The 24,070-nt window shown below is 32.4% G+C and overlaps 1 protein-coding gene across 2 annotated transcripts; it reads right to left on the reverse strand.

The window, feature by feature from the left end:
- Window positions 1-243: 243 nt before the first annotated feature.
- LOC132716387 (aprataxin and PNK-like factor) lies at window positions 244-21,385 on the reverse strand. Of its 2 annotated transcripts, none has more exons than XM_060699651.1 (15): window positions 21,074-21,385; window positions 17,065-17,136; window positions 15,667-15,833; window positions 15,262-15,314; window positions 14,597-14,637; window positions 12,872-13,001; window positions 11,872-11,965; window positions 11,114-11,190; window positions 9,426-9,731; window positions 8,868-9,013; window positions 8,283-8,609; window positions 7,875-8,023; window positions 6,947-7,066; window positions 6,562-6,626; window positions 244-6,214 (listed from the first exon to the last, which is right to left on the reverse strand). In XM_060699651.1, the coding sequence occupies exons 1-15, from the start codon at window positions 21,170-21,172 to the stop codon at window positions 6,000-6,002; spliced, it is 2,061 nt and encodes a 686-aa protein (XP_060555634.1). In that variant the 5' UTR covers window positions 21,173-21,385; the 3' UTR covers window positions 244-5,999. The 2 variants fall into 2 exon arrangements, with proteins under 2 accessions (XP_060555634.1, XP_060555633.1); XM_060699650.1 differs by having other exon boundaries at window positions 244-6,229.
- Window positions 21,386-24,070: the final 2,685 nt, after the last annotated feature.

Consider the following 24,070-nt stretch of genomic DNA (forward strand, 5'->3'; position numbering starts at 1 on the left):
CATGTATAAGCCCATTTTGAGTTACGTGCTTAAACGCTTTCAAATTGGGATCTTTTTGCATAATAATAATGATATTTCTGGAAAAATGGAGTAACAAATGATAGAAAACTTGGCCCACAACCTTACACAAATCGCAAATATTTCCGGACCATACTTGTCAAAAACCTCAGTTGAGTTCCTTCAACATTCATAACTAGTCAGTGGGATGAGGTAACTGAGGGAAAAGGAACAAAGAAATAAGCGTCAAAGCAATGTAAGGTATATATTTTTTCCTTCATATGCAAAACTGACATGAATAAAAATGACTCATGAGATGATTTCAAGTAAAATTAAAAGTAAATGCACAACATGTCATAAATTCAAGTACATTTTAAAAATATCCCAGGTACAAAAACGTTTACCTTAAACTTTAAAAATATAATAGAAATAGAGACTTTTAAATGTTTCTAAAATGATTTTCCCATGACTACATATAACTGATTTCATTTACCAAACCTTCAAAGTTTAAAGCTAAAGTTACAGAAAAATGTTATTGTAGACAAACTTTGTTTTCAACAAAAACAAATATTTGCCTTATTTTAGATAAAATAATTGACTTTTTAAGCTATAAAATATAACAGGACATTTCAATTAGGAATAGCCGTAGAGCTAGAGATATGCCTTTAAGAAGCAAAGAAACAAGTTTCAAGTTTTTTCAATTTGGTACAAAATAATTCAACACGTTCAATTATTTGACTTGTTATAGAACATATTTATAGTGTACTGAACAACAACAATCTGCCACTACATGAACAAAAATATGAAGACGAAAAAACAATGAATATCTTTAAACTTGACAAAGGACAACCTAAGAATGCTACAAAATCAGTTTATTGATGATAAATGCCTTGGTTAATGAGAACACATTTAAACATTTTTCTATATAAACCTGTGGTGGATACTTCAAGTGGGCAATCAGTATAATTAAAAGCAAACAAATATGCAACATATTGAAATAAAGCTGGAAAACAAGATTGCATTTGAGAAAAATGCTATGCCACCGCATTAATACAACACTAAATGGTAGTGTAGGAACAGATTTTTTTGTTTTTATACAATTGAAGATTATCATAATGCATAGATCCCTGACCTATCTAATTCTTATTATCAGATTAGTGGTTAAATTTATTGTTAACTCAATAAAAGATCACAGTAGGAATATATCAATGCACTTGAGTCTAGTGAATTTGGTGGTGAAGGTCCTATTTCACACAGCCTAAATTTCATGACTGCATCAAAGGACAACATGTAATACACTTTGTCAAAATCTAGGTCAGCTGATATCAAAGTTCACTTTTAATTTTGACACTAGAGGCAAAATTTGAACAACTTTGGTAGAGTGACCTATAGATGATATCATTTAACAAATATTAAAGCTCTAAGCCTTGTACCTTCAGACAATAAGATTTTTTAATTTTTTACTATAATTATGTATATATTGAAAATCAATGACCCCGGGGCGGGGGCAATTTTGACCCCAGGGCTATTTTTTGAACAATCTTGCTAGAGGTTCACTTCACAATGTTTCATGCAAAATATCTAACCTCAACAAAAATTTGTCAATTGCTAGAAGAATTTTTTTACTATAAGTTTTTACTATGTAAATATGAGGAAAATCAATGACCCCCGGGGCGGGGCCGATTTTGACCCCAGGGCTATAATTTGAACAATCTGGGTAGAGGTCTACCAGACAATGCCTTATGCAAAATATCTAAGCTCTAGGCCTTTTGGGTCTTTACAAGAAGGTATTTTAAGTTTTTACTATATGTACATATAGTGAAAATCAAAGACCCGGGGGCGGGGCTGATTTTGACCCCAGGGCTATAATTTGAAAAATCTTGGTAAGGGTCTACCAGACAATTCCTTTTGCAAAATATCTAAGCTCTAGGCCTATGGGTCTTTACAAGAAGGTATTTTAAGTTTTTACTATATGTACATATAGTGAAAATCAATGACCCCTGGGGCGGGGCCAATTTTGACCCCAGGGCTTTAATTTGAACAATCATGGTAGAGGTCTACCAGACAATGCCTTATGCAAAATATCTAAGCTCTAGGCCTTTTGGGTCTTTACAAGAAGATTTTTTAAATTAATTCTTATAATTCCTTTTGGTTGCCATGGCAACCAGATTTCTGCATGGAATTAAATTCTTTGAACAACTTTGAAAGCCCTTCACCCAAGGATCAATCCTGCCAAGTTTGGTTGAAATTGGACTAGTGGTTTTTCACAAGAAGATTTTTTAAGTTCACAATATAATCTATATAACACACACACAAACAAACAAACAAACAAACAAACAAACACACACACACACACACACAGGTAAATCGCTATATGCCACCGCATCGCAGATGCTGCGGTGGCATAAAAATTCTTCTTAGAGAAATTTAATGACTTGGATTTTAAAATCAGTACGTTAAATTGACCTATTCATTGATAATGATGAAACACAAAGTCTTCGTTATATTGTAAGTTCAATCATAATTGTAGATAAAATATAGTGTTATTTTTTTTTCTTTTGTCAAACGACCAAAATATCATAATGGTAAAGATACTTATATGCTTACAATGCTTTAATTAATCAAGAGTATCTGTTAAATCATGTTAAAGTTAAAATGTCTTTTGTTTCATACTGTTCCATTACGAAGACAGCATTTAATGATATAAAAAAAATACTCGTATAAACCAACTGGAAGACCTGAAAGTAACTCTAAACATTACTTTGACAGAAATGTACAACATAATTTTGTAAAACATATAAGATAACTTGTACATGGGGTGTTCCGTAACTAATGCAATACCTCTTAAATATCAACTTACACATGCATTTCACGACTAAATATCTGTGTGTATTTCAATATATCCCTTGTTTTCGCAAATACTTCATGCCTTTTCTTCCATTACTTGTGCATATATTGCCACTGAAAATGCATGGGAGAATTTGAACTTGAATGTAACTGAAAAAAGGTTGTGAATGAGTGACAGAGATACAGTTGTATAGGTATATATCTAATGCCAATGTAAAATGGGTTTAATATCGAATAGTATTTTCATGAAAATATGTGATGTAAAAATATATACCGGTATATGTAACAAAGTGAGGCTTTTTTTAAAAATAAAACCCAAAACTGATTCAAAGATAGTTGGGGAAGGTTTGAGGATAAAACCAGAGGCAGTTGGCGGAGACAGATCACTAAATAAAATATCGCCAAAAAGCAGAAAACTTAACAGAAAGATGTAAAGTAAACTGAGGTCAAACAGTACATTGAACCCACCTAAGTTTAATAAGCATATACCTGGTTTTTGAGGATACAAGCATACTGGTGTATGGGGGGGGGGGGTTATTTTGAGGGATATTGCATCACTTTCTGAACACCCCTTGTATAACAAATATTTTCTTGCAATGTTAATGAAGTATATCCCATTTTGTATCCTTTACTTAAATGTTTGAATAAATATATCATTTAACTTCACAGTGGTAAAATATTATACAAATATACAATTTTTCAACATAGTTTACCTAAATTATAGACTTGTACAAAAAAGTGTAAGAAAATTATTATTCCTTGTATATATTGCAAAACTTGTTTAGGGTTTAAATTTTATAATATCCAAGTTTAAGCCAATACTAGTATTTAACTGACACAGTTGACCTGGATTCTATTTGTTATAATATGATGCTTACTAGCTACCACCTACATGACATGTGTCGGCTAAAAGATAAAGCATGACCTTCTTTCATAGCTTTTTAACACTTCATCTCATAGCAACTTTCATCTGGCATACCAACATACATATTATGTTCCATAATTGTGCATAACTTTTTATTACTTTATCATGGAAGTTGAAAAAAATGTTTCCAGCAACACCTAGCTTAAACTTCATAAACAAAATAGCTGCTTCATCTTTTAGTGTCCTCTGTGACAATGCAAGCATTTGAATAAAGTATGATATGAAATTTATTAATCTGTATTTCAAGATAAAACAAGCACAATAAATCATGCACAAACTAATAAACAGACAACAACAACAACAATCACATATTTAATATTCTACTTCCATGAAAAATGTTTGCCCTACTAATATTCATAACTTTCTATCAACAACAGCTGAACAGAAGCAACACAATATTAATCCAGTTTACTTATCAAAAAAGTTTCAAGAATTATATATTTTGTGATCAAATATAAACAAATAATTCCATGTCAGTATATATATTGAATTCCTTCTTTAGGAAATTTGCATACGACACATTGATCTGAAGCAAGTTTCCCTGATGAAAGTACATTGTACTTAATGATGAAATCTGAGTCAGGTAGTTTTACAGTTGTATCTTATGTTAGATTTCAACACATAGTTAGAGTCCTAGATTAAATCTAGAATATCACTAACACAAGCAAATGCTCCCTTATGCCATCTTGTCATATCAAAAGATATAGCCTTATTATGAGAAAAAGAATTTATTTTTAGTGTCAGTGACCTTGACCTGATCAAAGTTCTCAACCAGCTCCCCTTGTAAGTTTTGAGATTACTTTGTAGAGCAATACTATTACTTGAGCTTTACAAAACATTTGTTTTGGTTTGCTGTTACATCGCACCAACACCCGAGAGGTCAAATGGTGCCCCTCATTGCATTATTTCAGGCAAAGTGGGCATCCGAGAAGAACCACCAGCATTCCTTAAGCTTGAAAGAATGCAATGTCCCTGACATGATTCGAACCTACAGCAGTGAGCGGCAGGTGATTTGAAGTCAAAGACCTTAACTACTAGTGTATGCATTTTATGTAAGTTATTTCATGATCCATATTACTAAACTGTTGGTTAGGCAAAATTAAATCGATGAGGGACCAAGTTTTACAGATAAAAATAACTTTTTTAGGTTCATAATTAAATTCTTGAACATGCAATTTCTTTGCTCAATACAAATATCACTTCCATTCAAATTTGACAAAAGAGAACTGACATAAAATGTATCGTATTAAAGAATATTTCAATGCTGTGGGTGTAAAAAAAATACTGACAATTGGAATATTATGGATTTGATATAAATCTTTTGTACATAGTCAATTAACAGACTGATTAATTTACAGCTATTCAATTTAACTATTTGCCTATCATCAAAATGATGGTAAACTTCAAACAGCAAACATGAAATATGCCAAATGGTTCAATAATGAAAATGAACAATAATGAAAGAAATTAGATTTCTTATTGATAAAGAGGTTGTATTTCTAACTATCTATATTATACTCTACAATATCCCTGCATCCAATCTCACCATATTGCTTCATCTAATTTTAGCAATACATTTAGCAGACACTGAGATGGCCAATGCCTTTCCTGAAACCTTTGCCAATCATTTCATGATTTGTGTTATTTTGGCTAAACTGTTGTCAATGAATACGAATATTAACGTATTACACAAAAAATCAGGCATATGAGTTATGCAACATGCTAACAAGATATGCTTATAACCATTTCACACTTTGTAAAAAAACAACAGAATAAAAAAGTAATGTTAGATTCAATTTAAGGACTTCTTTGAAGTTCCATTGCCTTTTATTCTACTCTTCTTTCCTTGATATGTCCAGTTGTCATAAACTATTGTTACATGCAGAACATCTCTGTTAACTTGGCATGAATTCCTGATGTCATTTTACACAGAAGGAAAATTCACTAGAAAGTTCAAAACTATCTAATACAGAATATAGAAAAAAGTTGCAATTTTTTGGGATAATAAAAATTGACAAAAAGCATCATTTCAATCTGTACGAAGTGATCAATTATCTGTAGAATCAGAACTGTACTTCCTACACTGAACACCAACTGCACAACACATATTTGACTGGTTTTTCTATTTCACAATTTCATGGATCAGAAATCCAGTCACTTACTATGGAGATTATGATGACATATACAATGGAAAGAGATCCTATCAGCTGCTCACTCATGTTTCAAAACATCACACTGGCTTTGTCAGTTTTTCATTTTTAACAAATTTTTTTGCCTCCTTTTTTAACTGTTTAATATCTTCTTCCTCATCTGAAACAGAACCTTCACTCTCAGATGCAGACTTTTCATTTCCAGACTGAGCCTGTGATTCATCGTTTATAAAACTGTCATTATAATCATACATGTTAGGTCCAGTCGATTCTTCTTCACCTTTGCCCTGGTCACCTGTTGGAAGTTGTGCTGAAACATTATTATTCCATAAACATTGCAAACAAGAACTATATTGAGCCATGTGCTAAAATTTTCTGCACCTCTTTATACTTTTCACAAGCGTCAAATAGAATCTTCATAATTATTAAATATTGTTTGAAAGTTTTATTTTCTTCATGTTTCCTGAATATTGAAATAGCCATTTTGGTAATGACTAGCTTATTTAAAACATCAAAGGCGTAATTATGAGCTTTTCCATTTATTTCATCTTTTCCATATAGATTCTATCATTGTTTTCAGCATGTGATAAAATAACTTAAAGCTTTTATATAAATAATCATCTGATAATATGCTTTACTTACCAACTTGCTTTGTATCTCTATCTCTGGTGTAGTGTTTATATTGCTTTAAGTGACTTACATTGGTTCTACAAACAAGATAAATATTTCATTATGGCAGAATATTACAGTATTTCAACATAATTAAAATATGTGATTTTTTGTGTGTGCAAACATGAATATTGGCAACAGTAATGGACGCTCTGCAATGCACCTTTGAATCAGTTCAACTTTGATAATTTTTCCCTTATTTTTTTTCTCATTTACTTTTAAGCCATTTTATTACTGTATAGACAACACATGAGTATAAACATCCACCTTCCAAAATCTTGATATATCATGCTCCACCCATTGTTTCTAATGGCAGAATTGACGATAAAATTAAAATTCATTGTAAAGCATCAGTCACCTGTAGCAAGTATTTCCATATGGACAATCCTTCCTTTCTTCCTCCTCATCTAAATCAGACTGTTCATCATAACTTACATCTCCAGGGTGACTAAACTCTGTAAAATGCTCTGGATTTTTCCTGCACAAAATTCATCAAAAATTGTGTTACAATTTATTCTTTTATTTCAAGTGGAAAAGACCATGACTATTAAAGAGCATACGCCAATGATTGGAGTTTAGTAATATAGAATCAAGACCATTCTGAATGTTTCCAAAGTTGTTCTTAAATCATCTGATTGATAATTACTATAAATGATTATTCCTGTATTAGTCAAGAACATAAAAAATCAAATAGATTTCTTGCCTGTATATATTCAAATGAAGCACAATTAAAAACCACAATAAAGGAATCAGGCTGACATTATGACATAAACTTAATCAAGAGTTTGATTTATTTACTTCATGAAAAACTTGTCAGTTTAATAGAAACAATTAACTAGATATGTCCCTTAACAACACATTCCTGGCACTTAGTGTTGGATAGTTGGATATACAGTAGAAAAGGGTGAATAATTCTGCAAAAGTGCAATGCAAAATTACCTGCCCTTTACAGGGAACAAATTTTTACAGAGAACAAGTATTCTAAATTTTCAGTGAATATCTGTGACAGTTTTTGAGAAATTAGGAAAATAAACAGGTTACAATTCAAGCATATGTCATATAACATTGTCAACAAGTACTCAAAATTTACCATTATCCATATGAACTTGCTTTACTTTAAAGCATAAAGTACCTCATTGTTAAATTAACTGATTTCAACAATAAAATATTAAAATTGAACTACATATGGTAAAAGATTTTTTCCGAGCTGTTAGAATAGATTTTTATGCTCTACTTATACAGTGAGGTAAGTAAATTAGTAATAAGTAATAGACTCTTGGGCTTACCTATAACATTTTTTACCGAACATACAGGGTGGTCTGTGTTTACTTTTTAATTGCCTGACTTTCTTAACCTCCTCTCGTTTATCCTTTTTATCTTTCTTCTTAGCATCATCATCATCTTCATCGTCATCATCTTCTTCGCTTTCAGACACCTGCAATATATGAATATAAATTTGTGTCAGCTGAATTCATTTAATATATGTGGTTTTGCTTTAAATTTAGAAGTCTTCATGCTTACTTCAGGAATCTCAAATAAAATTTCTAAAACTAAGCAGAACATAATTCACAAATTTATACTGCGGAAATTGTGCAATTTATTATGAATGTGATCTTATAATGGTGAAGACATGCAAGGAGTTTTACTCTGACACAAAACAGCAAATTCCGCAAACTTTTACATTTATAATTTACCTCTTGTTTCTTTCCTTTCTTAGCTGGGGCTCGTTTTTTAGGAGTCTCTTCTTCAGATTCTTCTTCTTCAGACCCAGAGTCATCTTTTCGTTTCTTAGTTTTAGGATCTCGTTTTGGTGCTACATAATCATCTGAACTGGATTCATCTTCATCACTAGATGACTGCCTTTTCCGTCTACCCTTCCTGCGTTTTTTGCTATTATTTTGTCGCTTTCTTGTAGAACGTGGAACATATTCATCATCTGAAGCCGATTCTTCATCAGAGTCAGCATATTTTTTCCGTCTTCCAACTGTCCGCGAAGATCTCCTACTTGGAGTACCTTGATTCTTAGGGATAAAAGAAAATATCATATTCAATCTTTACAATTCTAGTAAATGTAAACAAAATATCTTAATAATTATTTGCACGTTATGAGACCCGTATTGTTAAAATATTTGAAGCAACAAAAGATGTCTTGGGCACTTACTTCTTTCAGAAGTAATATTACACATGAAATTTGGCTAACTTGGCTGAACTTATCTTAGCTTTTAAATAAAACTGACGACATATGCGTAGGCTTATGTTTTGTAATTAAGTCTATATACCTTTTTATGTGAAGATTTTTTACTTTCCATTTCCCAATCACTAGCCGATTCTTCTCCTTCATCAAAAACAAAATCACTGTCTTCATCTTTAGACAAGGAACCTTTATTCACATCCTCATCATCAGAGAAGTCAACAAAGTCATCAACTGTAAGACAACAAGAGATGTTTGCATGTTCCATTTGTCAGCATGTCTGACTTTCCATGTATTGTTGCTCGGGAACTTTTTAAGCATAACAGGTTCATGTGACCTTGACCTTTTCTCATTTGTTCTTCGAAGGGGTAATAAGTTTTTATATTCTAAACATACTAATATTGTTGCACAACCATATACTTCGTTAAGAATAACAAAACCTAGTTCAACCCTAACTTATCATAACAAGTCATTGAATTATCCATACAAATCATTAACTTACTTATGTGGTATAGTTTATCAACACTATTTTGAAGAACATTTTCTCTCTCACTTTTTGCCTTTCATTTACAAAGAAATGTTTACACACAATAAACAATATGTTTAAAGCGATATTTTCTTGTAAATTCTAACAAATAAAACAAACCATAGCTTTTCCGTTTAGCTCTTGCTCCTCTTGTTGACCTCGCTGATGTGCTGGGCATTTCATCTTCAGACGAACCAGCCCTCGCCTTTCTCGACTTTCCTCCTCGTTTTTTCTTTGGTCTGTCTTCCTCAGATTCCTCTTCACTAGTATCTCTTGCTTTCCTGCGAGGTTTTGGTTTTGCTTTTGGTGTCTGGCGAGATTTAGCTGGTGTTCTTTTCTTTGGCTTGTATTCTTCTTCAGCCTCCCAGTCATCATCTAACTCATCCTCACTGGCATCATAATACTTTTTCTTTGTTGCTCCACGCCCTTAATTTACAATCAATTATAAAATAGATTAAATTTTAATGGTTGCCCTTAATTTACAATAGAAATAAATTATAATAATATTAAAATACAAATTTGAGAAGCAAAATGACAAAAAATGATTCTGCTAAAGGTGACTTGCAGTCATCACTAAAGACAACAGTTCACACTTGTAAAAAAATATCAAAAACAGATGTTTCACCAGAAAAGAGGAGGTCAATGTGATGGGATTTGTTTTGGCACCAAAATAGTGAGGAATATTTTCAATTCACAATGCCCGTTACTAAGCTGGGATTTTATCCTTTGATTGTCTCTGTGAAGCATGCCGTTAAGGTAATTCCGCTTTGTCAGCCATGTTTGTTTTCACAAAGTATGTCCAAAGTGAAAGTAGGCAAAAATTCATATAACAACAAAGCTCACATTGTTATATGATGAGCCATTTGCAAGTACACTTCCAATTCTATGTTTTAAAGATAATTATAAACAAAAATAAAAATGATAACAATAAGAATATTTACATTGAATGTGCCACATTTCTGAAGACCAAAAACATTTTGTTGCAAAGTTTTATGCACATTTCATGAATGGCAAAATCCTTTTTAAAGTCTGTTTTAGTGCCTACAAAAGCTATTTTTTGCAGTAAATTCAAAAATCTTTCAAAACTTAACTCCAAATAAATCTGTATCTAAATATGTCCTTCTAAGCACATGGCCTCCATTATTTTTTGTAAATAAGTAGTGCAAGAAAACAATCATCATTTATAGCCTTATGAACTACAATTGAAATGAAAACACAATCAAACTTTAAAATCTAACCTTTTTATGTGTAACAGTGAAGTGTGTCTGTTTGTCATGTACACAAGTAATAGGTAAATGATGTTTATTTTCATGGTACTACTTTTTTACACATGTCATGGTGGCCATGTTTTTTCAAGGTCAGATAAACTACTTTCCTAAGATTCATGTTTTTTAAAGTTTTTTGTATTTTATGCAAAAAATAGCTTTTGTAGGCACTAAAACAGACTTTAAAAAGGATTTTGCCATTCATGAAATGTGCATAAAACTTTGCAACAAAATGTTTTTGGTCTTCAGAAATGTGGCACATTCAAGGTAAATATTCTTATTGTTATCATTTTTATTTTTGTTTATAATTGTCTTTAAAACATAGAACTGGAAGTGTACTTGCAAATGGCTCATCATATAACAATGTGAGCTTTGTTGTTATATGAATTTTGGCCTACTTTCACTTTGGACAGACTTTGTGAAAACAAACATGGCTGACAAAGCGGAATCACCTTAAAGGGTTTGATAATCTTAACATCAAAACTCCTATTATCCCTAGGGTGGATTGGCATTACAACTGACTTGTGTTTTCCATGTATTTACCTCTTTTTGTTGTAACCTTTTCCTCTTCTTCATCTTCATCTATATCATAATCTTCATCTTCCTCACTCTCCGTCTTCCTACACATTATTAAATAAACAATCAATTACTTTTTAGCTGTATACGATATATTACAATATCAAATGAACTGTAACATTTTTCACATAATATCTATTTTCTTTGCTCTATTATTGATGGAAATGAAACTTTTACAAAACAAAATGATTTATTTTTTATCTAATAAACTCAACGGAAGAGTATAGCTTAGTTTTCTTATTTAAAAGGTGTTAGTTGGAAAAGTTTAAATATGCACATATATTTTTTATTCACTGATTATTTCAAAAGTGAACTGTCATGAATAACTATACTGATAATGTTGAAGAATCACAATGTCAAATTATATTTTTGATGCCAAAACAAAGTTTTATAATCAAATTTGACCAGTAATTAACATTGTTACATCTGTGTACCTTATTTAAAATTCAACCTTATAGGAATTAACTTATAAAAACTTTTACATCTAATTCCATTATGCACAGGGGCCATAACTATGTTAAAAATATCTATAGTTGATATTGTCCTGATTTCTACTCTGTAACTTCTTTAAGAAATAATATACAGGTCATCGGGTAAGCCGGGATTTGATTGGAAAGCTCAGATAAAAATCTCTCCCAAACTATCTTCATAGGCATAAAGTTGACTCCTTTTTATGTGTCAAAACTTCTTGTTAATTTTTTCTTTAACCTTTGATAGCAATTTACCTTCTTCTACCAGGACCAGTTTTAGCTGGTGTTTTCTTTTTAGCTGGAGAATAGTCATCATCATCTTCATTTTTCCGCTTTGTAGGTGTCTTTGCTGTGAATACAATCAAAAATCAAATTTAAAGTGGTCAATAAAACAAGATAAAGGTGTTTTATTTCTTGTCACTCTTTCAGGTAAACAAACTAAATTCAAGAATTATTAATGTAAATTATAAACAAAGTAGGTCTTGGGATTTAGAAAATGTTTGCAACCTTGTTCTATCAAGATTTCTATGAAAGTAAATTAAGGCCAGAAATGAATAAGGAATTTGATTTTTAAACATAATTTTTCATATTTGAATAATATCATACTTCTTTTTTTTAATTCAAACATGCCCCTTCCTTTTATTTTATGCCTTAAATTGTCAGTGTTCAAATACCATTTTATTTCAATGCATTTGAATTGCACACTAAGTAAATATGAGCCGCGTCACGACAAAACCAACATAACACGTTTGCGACCAGCAAAGATCCAGACCAGCCTGCGCATCCGCGCAGTTTGATCAGGTTCCATGCTGTTCGCTGACCAACCCTATTACAAGTAGAGAAACTAATAGCGAACAGCATGGATCCTGATCAGACTGCACGGAGGCACAGGCTGGTCTGGATCCATGCTGGTCGCAAACCAACTATGTTGGTTTTGTCGTGACGCGGCTCATATTCAATTTTATTCTGAGTATGTTTCTTTAATATCTTTTGCAGATTTTTCATTTGAAAGTGCTTCACTTGGTCTATGTAAGAATTTCAAAAAATATTTTTACTCAGTAAAGACCTAATTCAGCTCTTCTTTTTGTTAAATTCTAGCATTTTGCATAAATCTTGCAAACAATTCCAAAGTCAATACATGAGAATATCATTACACAAATTCAGTGAGGCAAAGATTAAATAACATCTTTTTCTGTATTTTACAGGTGTACCATATAACCATATTTTATAGTGTCACATTTAAAAGTTATTTTACCAGTTTGTCTAGCGGCTGGTTTTTTAGAGACAGGTGGTGAAGCTTTGGCCATCTGTAACATCCACGCTGGTAAAGCTCTCTTCTTCTCTAGTGGTAATGTCATCTCCTTCCCATCTTCAGTCTTCACAGTCTATACAAAAAGACAATCATTATATACCTATACTTGTTCTTGTTTGTTTTGGGTTTTACGTCACAACACAGTATAGGTCATATCGCGACGTTCCAGCTTTACTGGTGGAGAAAGACCTCAGGTGCCCTTCCGTGCATTATTTCAGGCACAAACAGGCACCTGAGTAAAACCACCGATGTTCTGTAAGCTAGCTGTCGGGATTTGAACCCACAGCAGTGAGGGGCAAGTGGTTTGAAGTCAACGACTTTAACAACTCGGCCACGGAAGCCCCTAAATATACCTATACTGCTCAAAGAAGTATCTCTACTATAAACAACTTGTTATATGCAAAACATTAACATGATAAACAAGGTCAGCGCTAGAATATTCTCAGTACTGTCTTAAACGGAGGTCTTCGTAGTGTTTGAACTAAAAAAATTCAAGGTTCATTCAAAATCCGGGACAGGAAAATAATTTTCTGATTTTACAAAGGGCAATAATTCATTGAATTTCCATGCCAGATTTATGGGTCTTGAATAATGATTATAAGGACAAGTGTGAAGTGATTATCTTTAAAAGTTTCATAGATTGTGCGAAATTTTGAGTTTATAAAGAACTATAACTCCGTCTATATCCATGCTCAAGCCATGGACAGAGAAAAGTAACCTTCCATTATCTTATGATCCTGTAGACATAAGCGGTCTCAAATGTTATGAAATATGAAAATTGCATGTTGTGAAATATGAAATTGCACATATAAACTTTAACAGGTAAGTTGACAAGGGCTATAATTCAGACAAAATCCATGCTGGAGTTATGGACCTTGGATATGAACTAATTGATCTCGAGGACAAGTGTGAAGTTAAAAGCAAGTATATTAGGTGTTTGATGAGATATGAAGTTGAACATGAAGTTGTATGCAAAACTTTAGCCAATGTGTTATGCTGACACTGACACACAGGTATGATAACCCAACTATTCCTTGAAAAGTGAAGCTATTTGAAGGACCCTGGCTGAACATTGTATTCCTTTATTCTTATTCAAAATTGTTACCTTGTATTGTTTTTCCTAAAGATTCTTATTTAAAAACTCATTAATGCAGAAAAGTTTTCAAGATTTTTTATTTTCTGATTTGGATATGATAACAGAGATTTAATTTTAGAAATGTATATGCAATGTTGTTAATTAATAAAATGGTCATTAATTGGAGGATTTCACATTGAATTTGATACTTGACTTTAGGCAGTCATATTGACTCCTGGCATGTGGCTTGCACCACTACTAATGTCCTTGACCAAAGCCAATGTGAAATCATTAATAACATTATATTACATGTATGAAGACAATTTGAGTTAAAGAATCAAACTTATGAGGAAATGAATGTAGAAGCTGGCCCTCCTCATCTTTAGCTCTCAGATGTATACAGCTGCACTTACTGGTTATGGATATTTCAAGGAATATTGCTATTCCGATGCCACAAATTAAATTGGGGAACCCAAATCAAAATTGATTATCAATTACATTTTTTCCCTTATTATATCAGGTTCAGTGGCCTAAAATTGCATGCAGATGCTTATAAAAAATATACAATAAATGTATACAGTTTAAATACATACCTGCCAGGGTTTAGCCTTTTCTGGAGACTGTGATCCTTCTTCTATAAAATACCCAAATACACCAAAATAAAACATTTATATCAAAAACAATTTTATTCTGAACAAGTTTTTATGGGTAGGTTTGAAACCAGTACATTATATCATAATTAAGCAGACATCTTAAGATGAACATCCAACTTTACCAAAATGGATGAAAACCTAGGGCTGCCACCAAGTGCAATATTCCAGGCATTAGCTAGCACTGAAGTGTGACACCAAAGGTCATTCATTGTTCAAAAAATAAATAAAATACTTAAAATTTATATTGCTATTCTAACTATTTATGACTAGACTAGTTTGAGTTCATGAGAGAAAAACAATCCAAATTTGAAATATTTATTTCAAATTTATGTTTCTCTGAATATATACAGATATAAACTAAAACATCTTTATCCTTACACAGGAAACGTAATTACATTTTGTAACTGATGAAGAGGTTACTTAAAGAAAATAATCAATGTCAAAAATCTAACATTTCATGTTTTATTCTCCACAAGTATATGTTTATGATGTATTCATTTCCTGCACATTTAAAACATATCTAAGAAGTATTTCATACAAACCTACAAAACTGGAAAGCTTTGGTAGACTTAAAAATAATCTAAAGAAGAAACTTTATGTATTACCTTCACTCATAACTTCTTCTTCTTGTTCTTCTTCTTCTTCAGTTTTTTCATTACTGAAATGTAGATTTGATTTTAAAATACAAGTCCATCACATGCAGTGTTAATAATGGTCAACTGTAAAAAAATTTAGTTATAAAGGGGCATAACTCTAAAAAACATTACTTCCAGAATTATGCCCCTTGTCTAACAACTGGCAGTTTTTAACATGTATGATATCTATGTACATTTTATTTTAATGCTCCACAACAAGAAGGTCAATTGACAAATTGCTTTTTGCTGTCTTACCATTTATCTGATCTTTGCTCACAACTTACATATATGGTTATTGGTCATTACATGTTTTTGTTTTATAGAGGTAAAGTCTTCACACTTAGATACAAAACATCTTACAAATACTTATCATACTTTTTATTTGTTCCATTCTGGGTAGCTGGACACTGAACTTTGAAATACAGACTATCTGGGAGAAGACCAAAGATATGACCATTTTCTAGTAGACGTCTATCATCCTTCTTCATTATCTCTACACTGCTATTTGAATTCTTTTTGAAAAAACATGGATTTGTGTGCGTCTGAAAATAAAATTACTTTACTTAGTCAACATTATAAAAAGTATTACTCTCTTAGCAGGACTGATATAAGCCAAGGTTGCCCAACCTGACCTTATGACCTTTGTTTTCTTATAAGAAACAGAATTACTTTGAGTTTGAAATATATTGGTAAAATAAATGTAAGGCAGAAATGTGTCCATAGGACACAGATGCCCTCAAAATCAACTGTTTTGTCAATCTAGGCAATACGAAAAATATCAAGCATAGCAAGAAGACAACAATCATTTCTAAAACTTGAGCTAAATGATTTGTAAATTCAAGCAGTCTACAATTCCTTTAAAATTAGCATCAATCTTTGAGACAGACAAAAGGGTCATATAAAGTGATTTTCCTAACACAATCATACAGACTGTCATTCAATTTATCAATAAAAACTATTTACATTAATTTTGACAAGTGTGTTTTTAAAATAATCAAAAGATATAAGCTTAGGGCATTTTTTGACATGACAGAACTGAAAATATTTTTGTGAGACTTTTAATTTATATCATTAAAATTTTTCAAACCATTCACTTCGTTTTTCAAGAATAATCATTTTGATTGTATAAAAGCCTATAAATGAAAAGCTTCTAAATGCTTTTTACACAAATCAGACTAAAATTCACACTAAATTTAAGTCACATCATCACTTTACTATAGTCAGTGGGTATAGGTCTTTTAGCAACTGTCAAACTTTCCTGATGTAGGAAAACCTAACATATGCTGGTGATGCTGTCACACGAGTAGAACCACCATCTTTTGAAATGGTAAACTAGCTGGTCATCTTCCTCATATAAAGTCCCTCTGTATTCAAACCCACAACAATGAGAGACATGCGATTCTTATTCTGCTACATTAACCACTATTGTACTATATGAAAGTCCCAGTCAAATGTTTCATTTTGCATTAGTTTACAATAATTTAACAATCAATTGTATTAGCTAATGTACTTTAGTTTTATAATTTTCAGAAAAAAAAACAACAAACAACAACAATTTTTTTAAAAACAAACTAAAACAACCCATACTAATAATAAGTTGAATATATTGCTATTTAGCAGTATAATAATGTCATATGGTAGAACTATTGGGTATTATGTGGTATGGCATTGTGCTACTGTAAGCCACTTGCTTTCTTCATTTCATTTCACTTTAAGTTTCAATTAAATACAAAAAATATTTCTGATGATCGCCAACTGTAATCATTCACTTACTGGGGTAAGGTATAATTTCCCATCAGATACTTCCAACATACCATGGTTTCTTGAAACCCTTTTATCTGTCACCTGTAAAAAACATAAATGTTACTGTAACATTCTATCATTTCAAACATATAATAAGTGTATAAAAATTTAAATTTATTAAGCTGCAAGTCTTCAGATGAAACAAAATATTTCAAGAAAATCTACTTTCAGAAAAACGTACTGGTATGGATCATAGCTGACTCTCTGTAGCAACACCAAATATCCGGCATGTACTGGTAAATGTCACTCATTGTATAACAAAAAATGTTGAACGACACATATGCCACCCCTTTCTAGCCCTTGACTCACATTATTGGTTATTTTGTTATAAAAACTTGCCATAAATGGGTACATGGAAGTGTTCAGTCAACTGTTATGGAAAAAAAGAAAAATTATTAAGACTTTGTGATAAATAGTTTTCAAGTGGAAACCATTCTGACATTTAAGGAACCTGTGACCTTGACCTTTGAACAAGTGACTCAAAATCAAAAGGGGTCAATTTATAGTTATGACCAATCAATATTAGAAATGTGATAAATAGCTTTCAAGATAATGAGCGGAAACCACACTAACATTCAAGGAACCTGTGACCTTGACCTTTGACCTAGTGACCCCAAAATCAATATGAGTCATCTACTGGTTATGACCAATCAGTATGTGAAATATTAAGACTTTGTGATAATTAGCTTAAAAGATAATGAGCAAAATCATACCCTGTGACCATGGTGAACCCAAAATCAATAGGGGGTCATCTACTAGTTATGACCAATCAATATGTGAAATATGAAGACTTTGTGATAGTGATAACTAGTGACCAAGATAATGAGCAGAAACCATTCTGCCCTTTAAGGTGCCTGTGACCTTTGACCTAGAGACCCCAAAATCAATAGGAAGTCATCGACTAGTTATGACCAATCACTATGTGAAATATGAAAACTTTGTGATGAATACTTTTCAAGATAATCAGCAGAAACCATTCTGACATTTAAGGCCCCTGTGACCTTGATCTAGTGACCCCACAATCATAATGGGTCATCTACTAGTTATGATCAATCATTATGTGAAATATGAAGACTTTGTGATAAATAGTTTTCAAGATAATCAGCAGAAACCATGTGGTCTACCGACTGACAGACCGACCATCATTAGCAAAACAATATACCCCCTCTTCTTCGAAGGGGGGCATAATTAGGTCAGGATTAATGGTACATGTACCCACAGTCCTTCAAATAGACCCTCATGTACAGTACATATCAAAATGAAAAATAGGTGCTTGATGTAACAATTTTCTGAAAATTGTTAAAAAATGAAAAATTAACACAAGAAAAAAAAGAGAGAATTTTATTAATTTGACATTGACACTTTTTTTGACAGTCCAAGTATAAATCAAATTAGTATGTATTATAACAAAATTAAAACAACAAGGTAAAATAGACTCAGGGTTCGACATTAACGGGATCCCGGGATTCCGAGGATCCCAAAAAGTCGGGAGGAATCTCTGTGATTCCTAGCTGGGGATTCCGTTGGGATCCCTGAAAAATTGCTGTGTAAATTTTTGAAATTGTCTGAATTAATATCATTGAGTCACAAATATTCAAGAAAAGTGTTAATAAAGACTGGCACAACTGCAATGTTCAAGAAAGAAAAGAAAAATCCCGCCGGTAAAATCTACGCTCTTGAATCATGTACGTCAGATTTCTTTTGTGCAGTGACTGCTATCAACTTATTTGCGATATATAATGAAAAATATTTTGGCTAAAGAAACATTCTTGAATAATTTTATATCATGCATTGACTTCATAATATTAAGTTGTGAACATTCAAGAAAGAAATATAATTATCGTATAATTTTTTACACGAGCGGTGTGTTCTTCAAATATGTGCAGATTGGCTTTGCCGGCGGTAGCTACGAAGTTAACAAGTACAAAAATGTACATGTTTGTTTGTTTTTTTGTGTGCCAAAATTCGGCATTTATGATCATTGTAAATTTTCGTAAAAAAAAGTGAAAAAAACAAAAAGATTACTGATTTTTTTTTTCTCCCTGTAGTACAGCAAAAGTATAATTAATAAATAGAATAAAAAGAATCCATACTTTTCAGTTTAAAATCCTAAATTTGAAACTCTGCAGCCTTAAATGCTAAAAAATATTGTCTAACTAAAGACTGAAGTGTTCTAAGGTCAATCAAGGTCACGCATAATTTACCGACAAAAAAAATAGAAATCCTTAGGTGAAACATACACCAAATGACGTATATTTCATCTGACAGTTCTTTGGGCCAATCAGTGTTCTGAACTACATGACTGCTGTATGCGGTGAGTGCCTTTGATGTGGCATATGTCAAAACTTAAAAAAAATCAATACACACAGGGAGGAAAAGAATCGGACATTTCAGTGTAAAAATTGAGAACAATAAATTTGGATATTACACATCCTGTCATGGACTTGGAGCAACTTTTTACTTTTGAAAACGAAATCATTTCAAGGTACCCTACTTGTAATGCAAACAAAACTTTTTCTTTATATTTTAGCTTTAGTAAATATTTAACAAAATATTTAATTTACAACAATCTATTAAACACAAAAAGTGTACAGTAAGCTGAAAATCACTAATTTTTTTAAAGTGATCATAATTAAACATTTCTTTTTAAATGACATGAAAGTAAATATTTTCCAAAAGTTATCCATACCAGAACTTACTGGAATATGGAGCCTAATCATTACCTGTAAGTTTTTAAAGATCTAAAGATGATATGTTGGCTCTATTTCAGTGAACCCTAGGCTATCTGGGAAAATGTTTCCCCAGTTCCTACTTAACTTCAAAAGTTCAAACCCTAAGTCCCATTGCCCAGTCACTTGCATTATACCTTCATTTACAGAAACTGGTTCACAATTATCAACCCCAGGGAGAAAACAGGTTTTATTTTCAAATCGAACTCTTTTTCAGTGGGTGAGCTTAATATTATTCTGTTTACGTGCATGTAAAAAATGTATTATGTTTTAACTTATCTTAGCAGTCCAATTATATATATACTAGTAAAGTAAACACTTTGAAACACTTTTAAAACTTTAAACAGCAATATTTCCAAAGGGCTCATATGGCCAGTTATGTGTTGACGTGCCGTAAAAATCCAAGCAAACAAAAAAACCCCCAAAGGGCTACTATAACTACATTTTCTGCATCTGAAACAAGGTAATATATCATGTATGTAGTCTTTAAAAAAAGAATTTGAAATCGGATTGCTGCACTCCCTTGTTATTCTTCGCCCTTATATTTTACTACTTTGATCTGAGGAATCCCTGACATTTAGGAGGAATCCCTGAATTAAATCTCAGGGATTCCTATGGGATCCCTTGTTAAAACAGTTAGTGTCGAACCCTGAGACTGTTTAAAAATGTCAGTTAAAGTGTCTTGGTGTAGTCTTTTGATGTTTCGGGGTAGTCATGGGGTGTCTTGGAGTAAATGGAACTACAGTACTTGTATGATAATACAGTGGTCTGGTGTGTCCAAGGCATGATCTGAAGCAGACCAATGTATGGTGGAAATGTCCAAGTATCTGGTCCGCATGTCCAAGTATCTGGTCTGCAATGTCCTGAGATCATGTCTGAAGTGTCATTTAATCTGTTCTGAACTGAAGTGTCTGATCAGCAATGCCCCCACTACCAACATATTTTGACAAGAGCTAGATCTACTATGACCAGATGACTATGCATACAGATTACAGAATCAAAATATCATTCTATCGTCGGGTGTCCTGTCCTAGAGTCAACACCCATACTGTTTAATGTCAGAAAGTCTCAACAAATGTCAGTTCATAAAGAAAAAAGTTGTATATTTTAATAAATCAAAGTAAATTTATTGTATCTGTAAAATTTCTTTATTATAGAACGCTCGGATCATAAGTATATATATTGTATCAAACTAGCACTGTAAAATGCTTAACGGGTAACGAATCCTGGCCACCCTAGGATAAATCTACCTGCAAAAAGGGGCCTCTACCAATAACTGTCTTTCCATCACTGATTGTAATCGGCTTTGCTTCTTCATCTCCTACTCGTACAATGCTTATTAAGCTCATCACTGTTTATTATCTATTTAGATTAAATGCGTGAAAAGTAGGTCATCAACGCTAGCAAAATAAAAAGCTACCGATGAAGAGATCTATGCACAAGTAAACCTCTATAAGCAAATATATATATAATGCAATGAGTAAAAATGAGTATTCACTACGTATTTAAACAAATGATATCTTCGTAGTGCATACATGAACATGCAAAAAAGATATTATTTTGTGCAAATCAAGAGCCATCGCCAGAATGAAGAGTTCGTTTGTACTCGTGAAAATGAACACAAAGTATGTTAAATACCAGCACGAGATTATCTGCTAAATGGCAGGTATACCACTATATTTACGTCGGTTTACAAGTTAAAAGAAACGTTAGCTAATCCGACAATAACAGAGACATAAAACATATTTTTTAACATATAACAAATCTGAAAAATAAAATACACAGCAATATGTTCTCAGAAGAAGTGAATACATTTAAAAAGATTTTTTTATTGTACATATAAATAGTAACAAACAGCATACGGTGACATGTATAAATTAATATTAAAATTCACTTTTTATTAATATTTTAAGTCAATTCCCGTTGAGTTCCTATATTACCAAAAAAACCATGATAAAACGAGGAGAGTGGATGGCTATCCAAGAATTCTTTTGGGGTGTGGAACGAGCTCGCTTTCTTTCTCGTTTCATCTCAGGTTTAGTGACGTGATTCAGACATCTAGAGCACTAGGGAGGATACTTTCAGAAAGAATGTCGCTTGAAAATAGACGCACTTAAAAATAGACACTTATTCAGTACATACAAATATTTATTATATACTTATTAATGAAATTTATATTATATTAATATATATTTTATATCGTATTTTTATTTCCCGTATTTTCACTGCAAAAATATTTTTCACTGCAGTGAAACATATTTTCCGTATTTTCACTGGTGTCTTGCTGGACTACATTCTTCTTAAATCAGCCAAACACAAAATTTGAATGAAATTTTTCCTATTTATAAAGTTAAAAAAAGAGAGAAAAAGTATAAAATTAATAGAAAATTCAAGTTTTTTTCTATTAACGCAGGTTTTATTTTCATCTCGTGGTATGAAAATTATCATATTTCACTCGTGGCTATTGCCGTTCGTGAAATATGAATTTTCATACCACACTTCATTTATAGAAGAAACTTGAATATCCTCTATATACATTATAATATATAATATATCCGATGATCTACAAAATTCTAATAGTATCTTTTATCTGATGACTACCAATGTTTAATTGTTAACAACGTTTCAAACTTCTTTAATTTTACTTGTTTTGTTTGGTTTTACAGCACACTTACACAGTTAAGGACATATGGCGCCGAAACAGGAAAGATGAGTTTGGCAAACCTCGGGTGTTACAATCTTAAATTAACACTAGGGGTCCAAATCACTTTACTTGATGGAGGAAAGAAATGCATAGATTCCGGTAATTCGAACGCTGGGTTAAACGGTGGATGCAATTATGGTGCCTCAACCTGCAAAGGTAACCCATCTGCCTCAAGGGGCTTTCAAATTACTAGACTTTTCTTCATTAAAAGCAAAGTTTTTACATAAGATTCTGTAACAATCATCCTTGATAACTGATGGCAGGGATAATGTTCGATATTTAATTAATAATAGGTTGTTAGTGAACACATGTGTTGAGATCTGGATATTATCTTCGCATGTATGTTGTGGATGTACACACCTCAGACCATTTTCATCAGATTATCAATAAGTTTTTGTTTGATCTGCTAGAAGATTGAATTATGCTTGGTAGAGAGATGCTTAAAACCATTGTCAGGGCAGTTCAAATGTTCTGCAAGGCTCAGATATTTTCTTAAATTACATTCCGAAAGTACCTTAATTTTGACAAATCTGAACTGTTTATTTAAAGGTCACTCATGTTTTTGATTAAAATGTGAAATGGCGATTAATCTTTTTCTTTTTAATTTCTGCCCATGTCATTTCATATTCTGTTATCAAATGACTCCTGTGAAACCTATTCTCACACTTGTTAACACATCCGATATTGTGTAAACTTTCCATTTTTATGGAAAATGTAGTAATCCGAGAGCAGTGATCCATTAAAAGTGGCATAAGTCCGCAAGTAAAAGCTCTATGAACTTAGATTAAAAGGAAGGGCGACAATCTTTGTACGTTTCCCTCAACACATAACCTGCGCTATAGGTAACTCTCCTGCGTATCGGTTTCGTTATCGCTCTTTTTCACGCGAGTGTATTCATTGAGCTGTGAAGGGAGCGCACCGCTAGGTGCACAGCAGGGCACCTTGCAAAAGGGAGATGGTACTAGGCGTTACACGGGTAGGGCGTTCACATAACCGATTCAATAAAGAAATCAACCAACAATTAAAGACATTTATTATCAAAATGACAACACGGATAACTGTAGGGGAAAGGGACCAGAGGGCGGGAAAAGTGATCATGATCTAGCAGAGGAAAAATAAAGTAAACATGTGCAGTGAGAGAATGTACAAAGATTCGCAAGATTAGTTAAAAAGGGCGATTTTGTGAATTTTTTTTTCAATATATTTTTTTTTTTAAACATCACTTTGCGTTACTTTAATTTCTTTAGGCTTAGTGAAATGGATTCTTGCATTCGGACCTTCTCGCCGATTATCAATAATCCAAGTTTGACGGAAATAGCCGAGAAGTTGCGATCTATTCTTGGGCTGACCTTCATGAAAAACGCTATCCTGTAAAATTGAAAATAAACAATGGCAGCACCAGCGGTAAGAAATGTCCTAATTATTGATAAAATGGCAGTATGACCTTTACCAGACCACTAATTTTCCTAGCTCCTTTTGTTTAACTTTGTCAGTGTAATCGGTTCCGCACAGGACCCGGGTCCGCACACCTACCCGTTTTTAA

Source organism: Ruditapes philippinarum, unplaced genomic scaffold, assembly GCF_026571515.1.
Source record: "Ruditapes philippinarum isolate M1 unplaced genomic scaffold, ASM2657151v2 ctg2895_1_1_1_1, whole genome shotgun sequence".
In the NCBI taxonomy this organism is placed as follows: Eukaryota; Metazoa; Mollusca; class Bivalvia; order Venerida; family Veneridae; genus Ruditapes; species Ruditapes philippinarum.

What these genes read in the sequence shown, in the direction of transcription:
- LOC132716387 (XM_060699650.1), bottom strand. Translation starts at nt 21,172, where the DNA reads ATGAGCTTAATAAGCATTGTACGAGTAGGAGATGAAGAAGCAAAGCCG. An exon ending in AGAAGAAGTTATGAGTGAAG is followed by an intron (nt 14,638 to 15,261) that starts GTAATACATAAA and finishes GGTATTTTATAG; the next exon opens with AAGAAGGATCACAGTCTCCA. An exon ending in AGAAAGGAAAGAAACAAGAG is followed by an intron (nt 8,024 to 8,282) that starts GTAAATTATAAA and finishes CATATATTGCAG; the next exon opens with GTGTCTGAAAGCGAAGAAGA.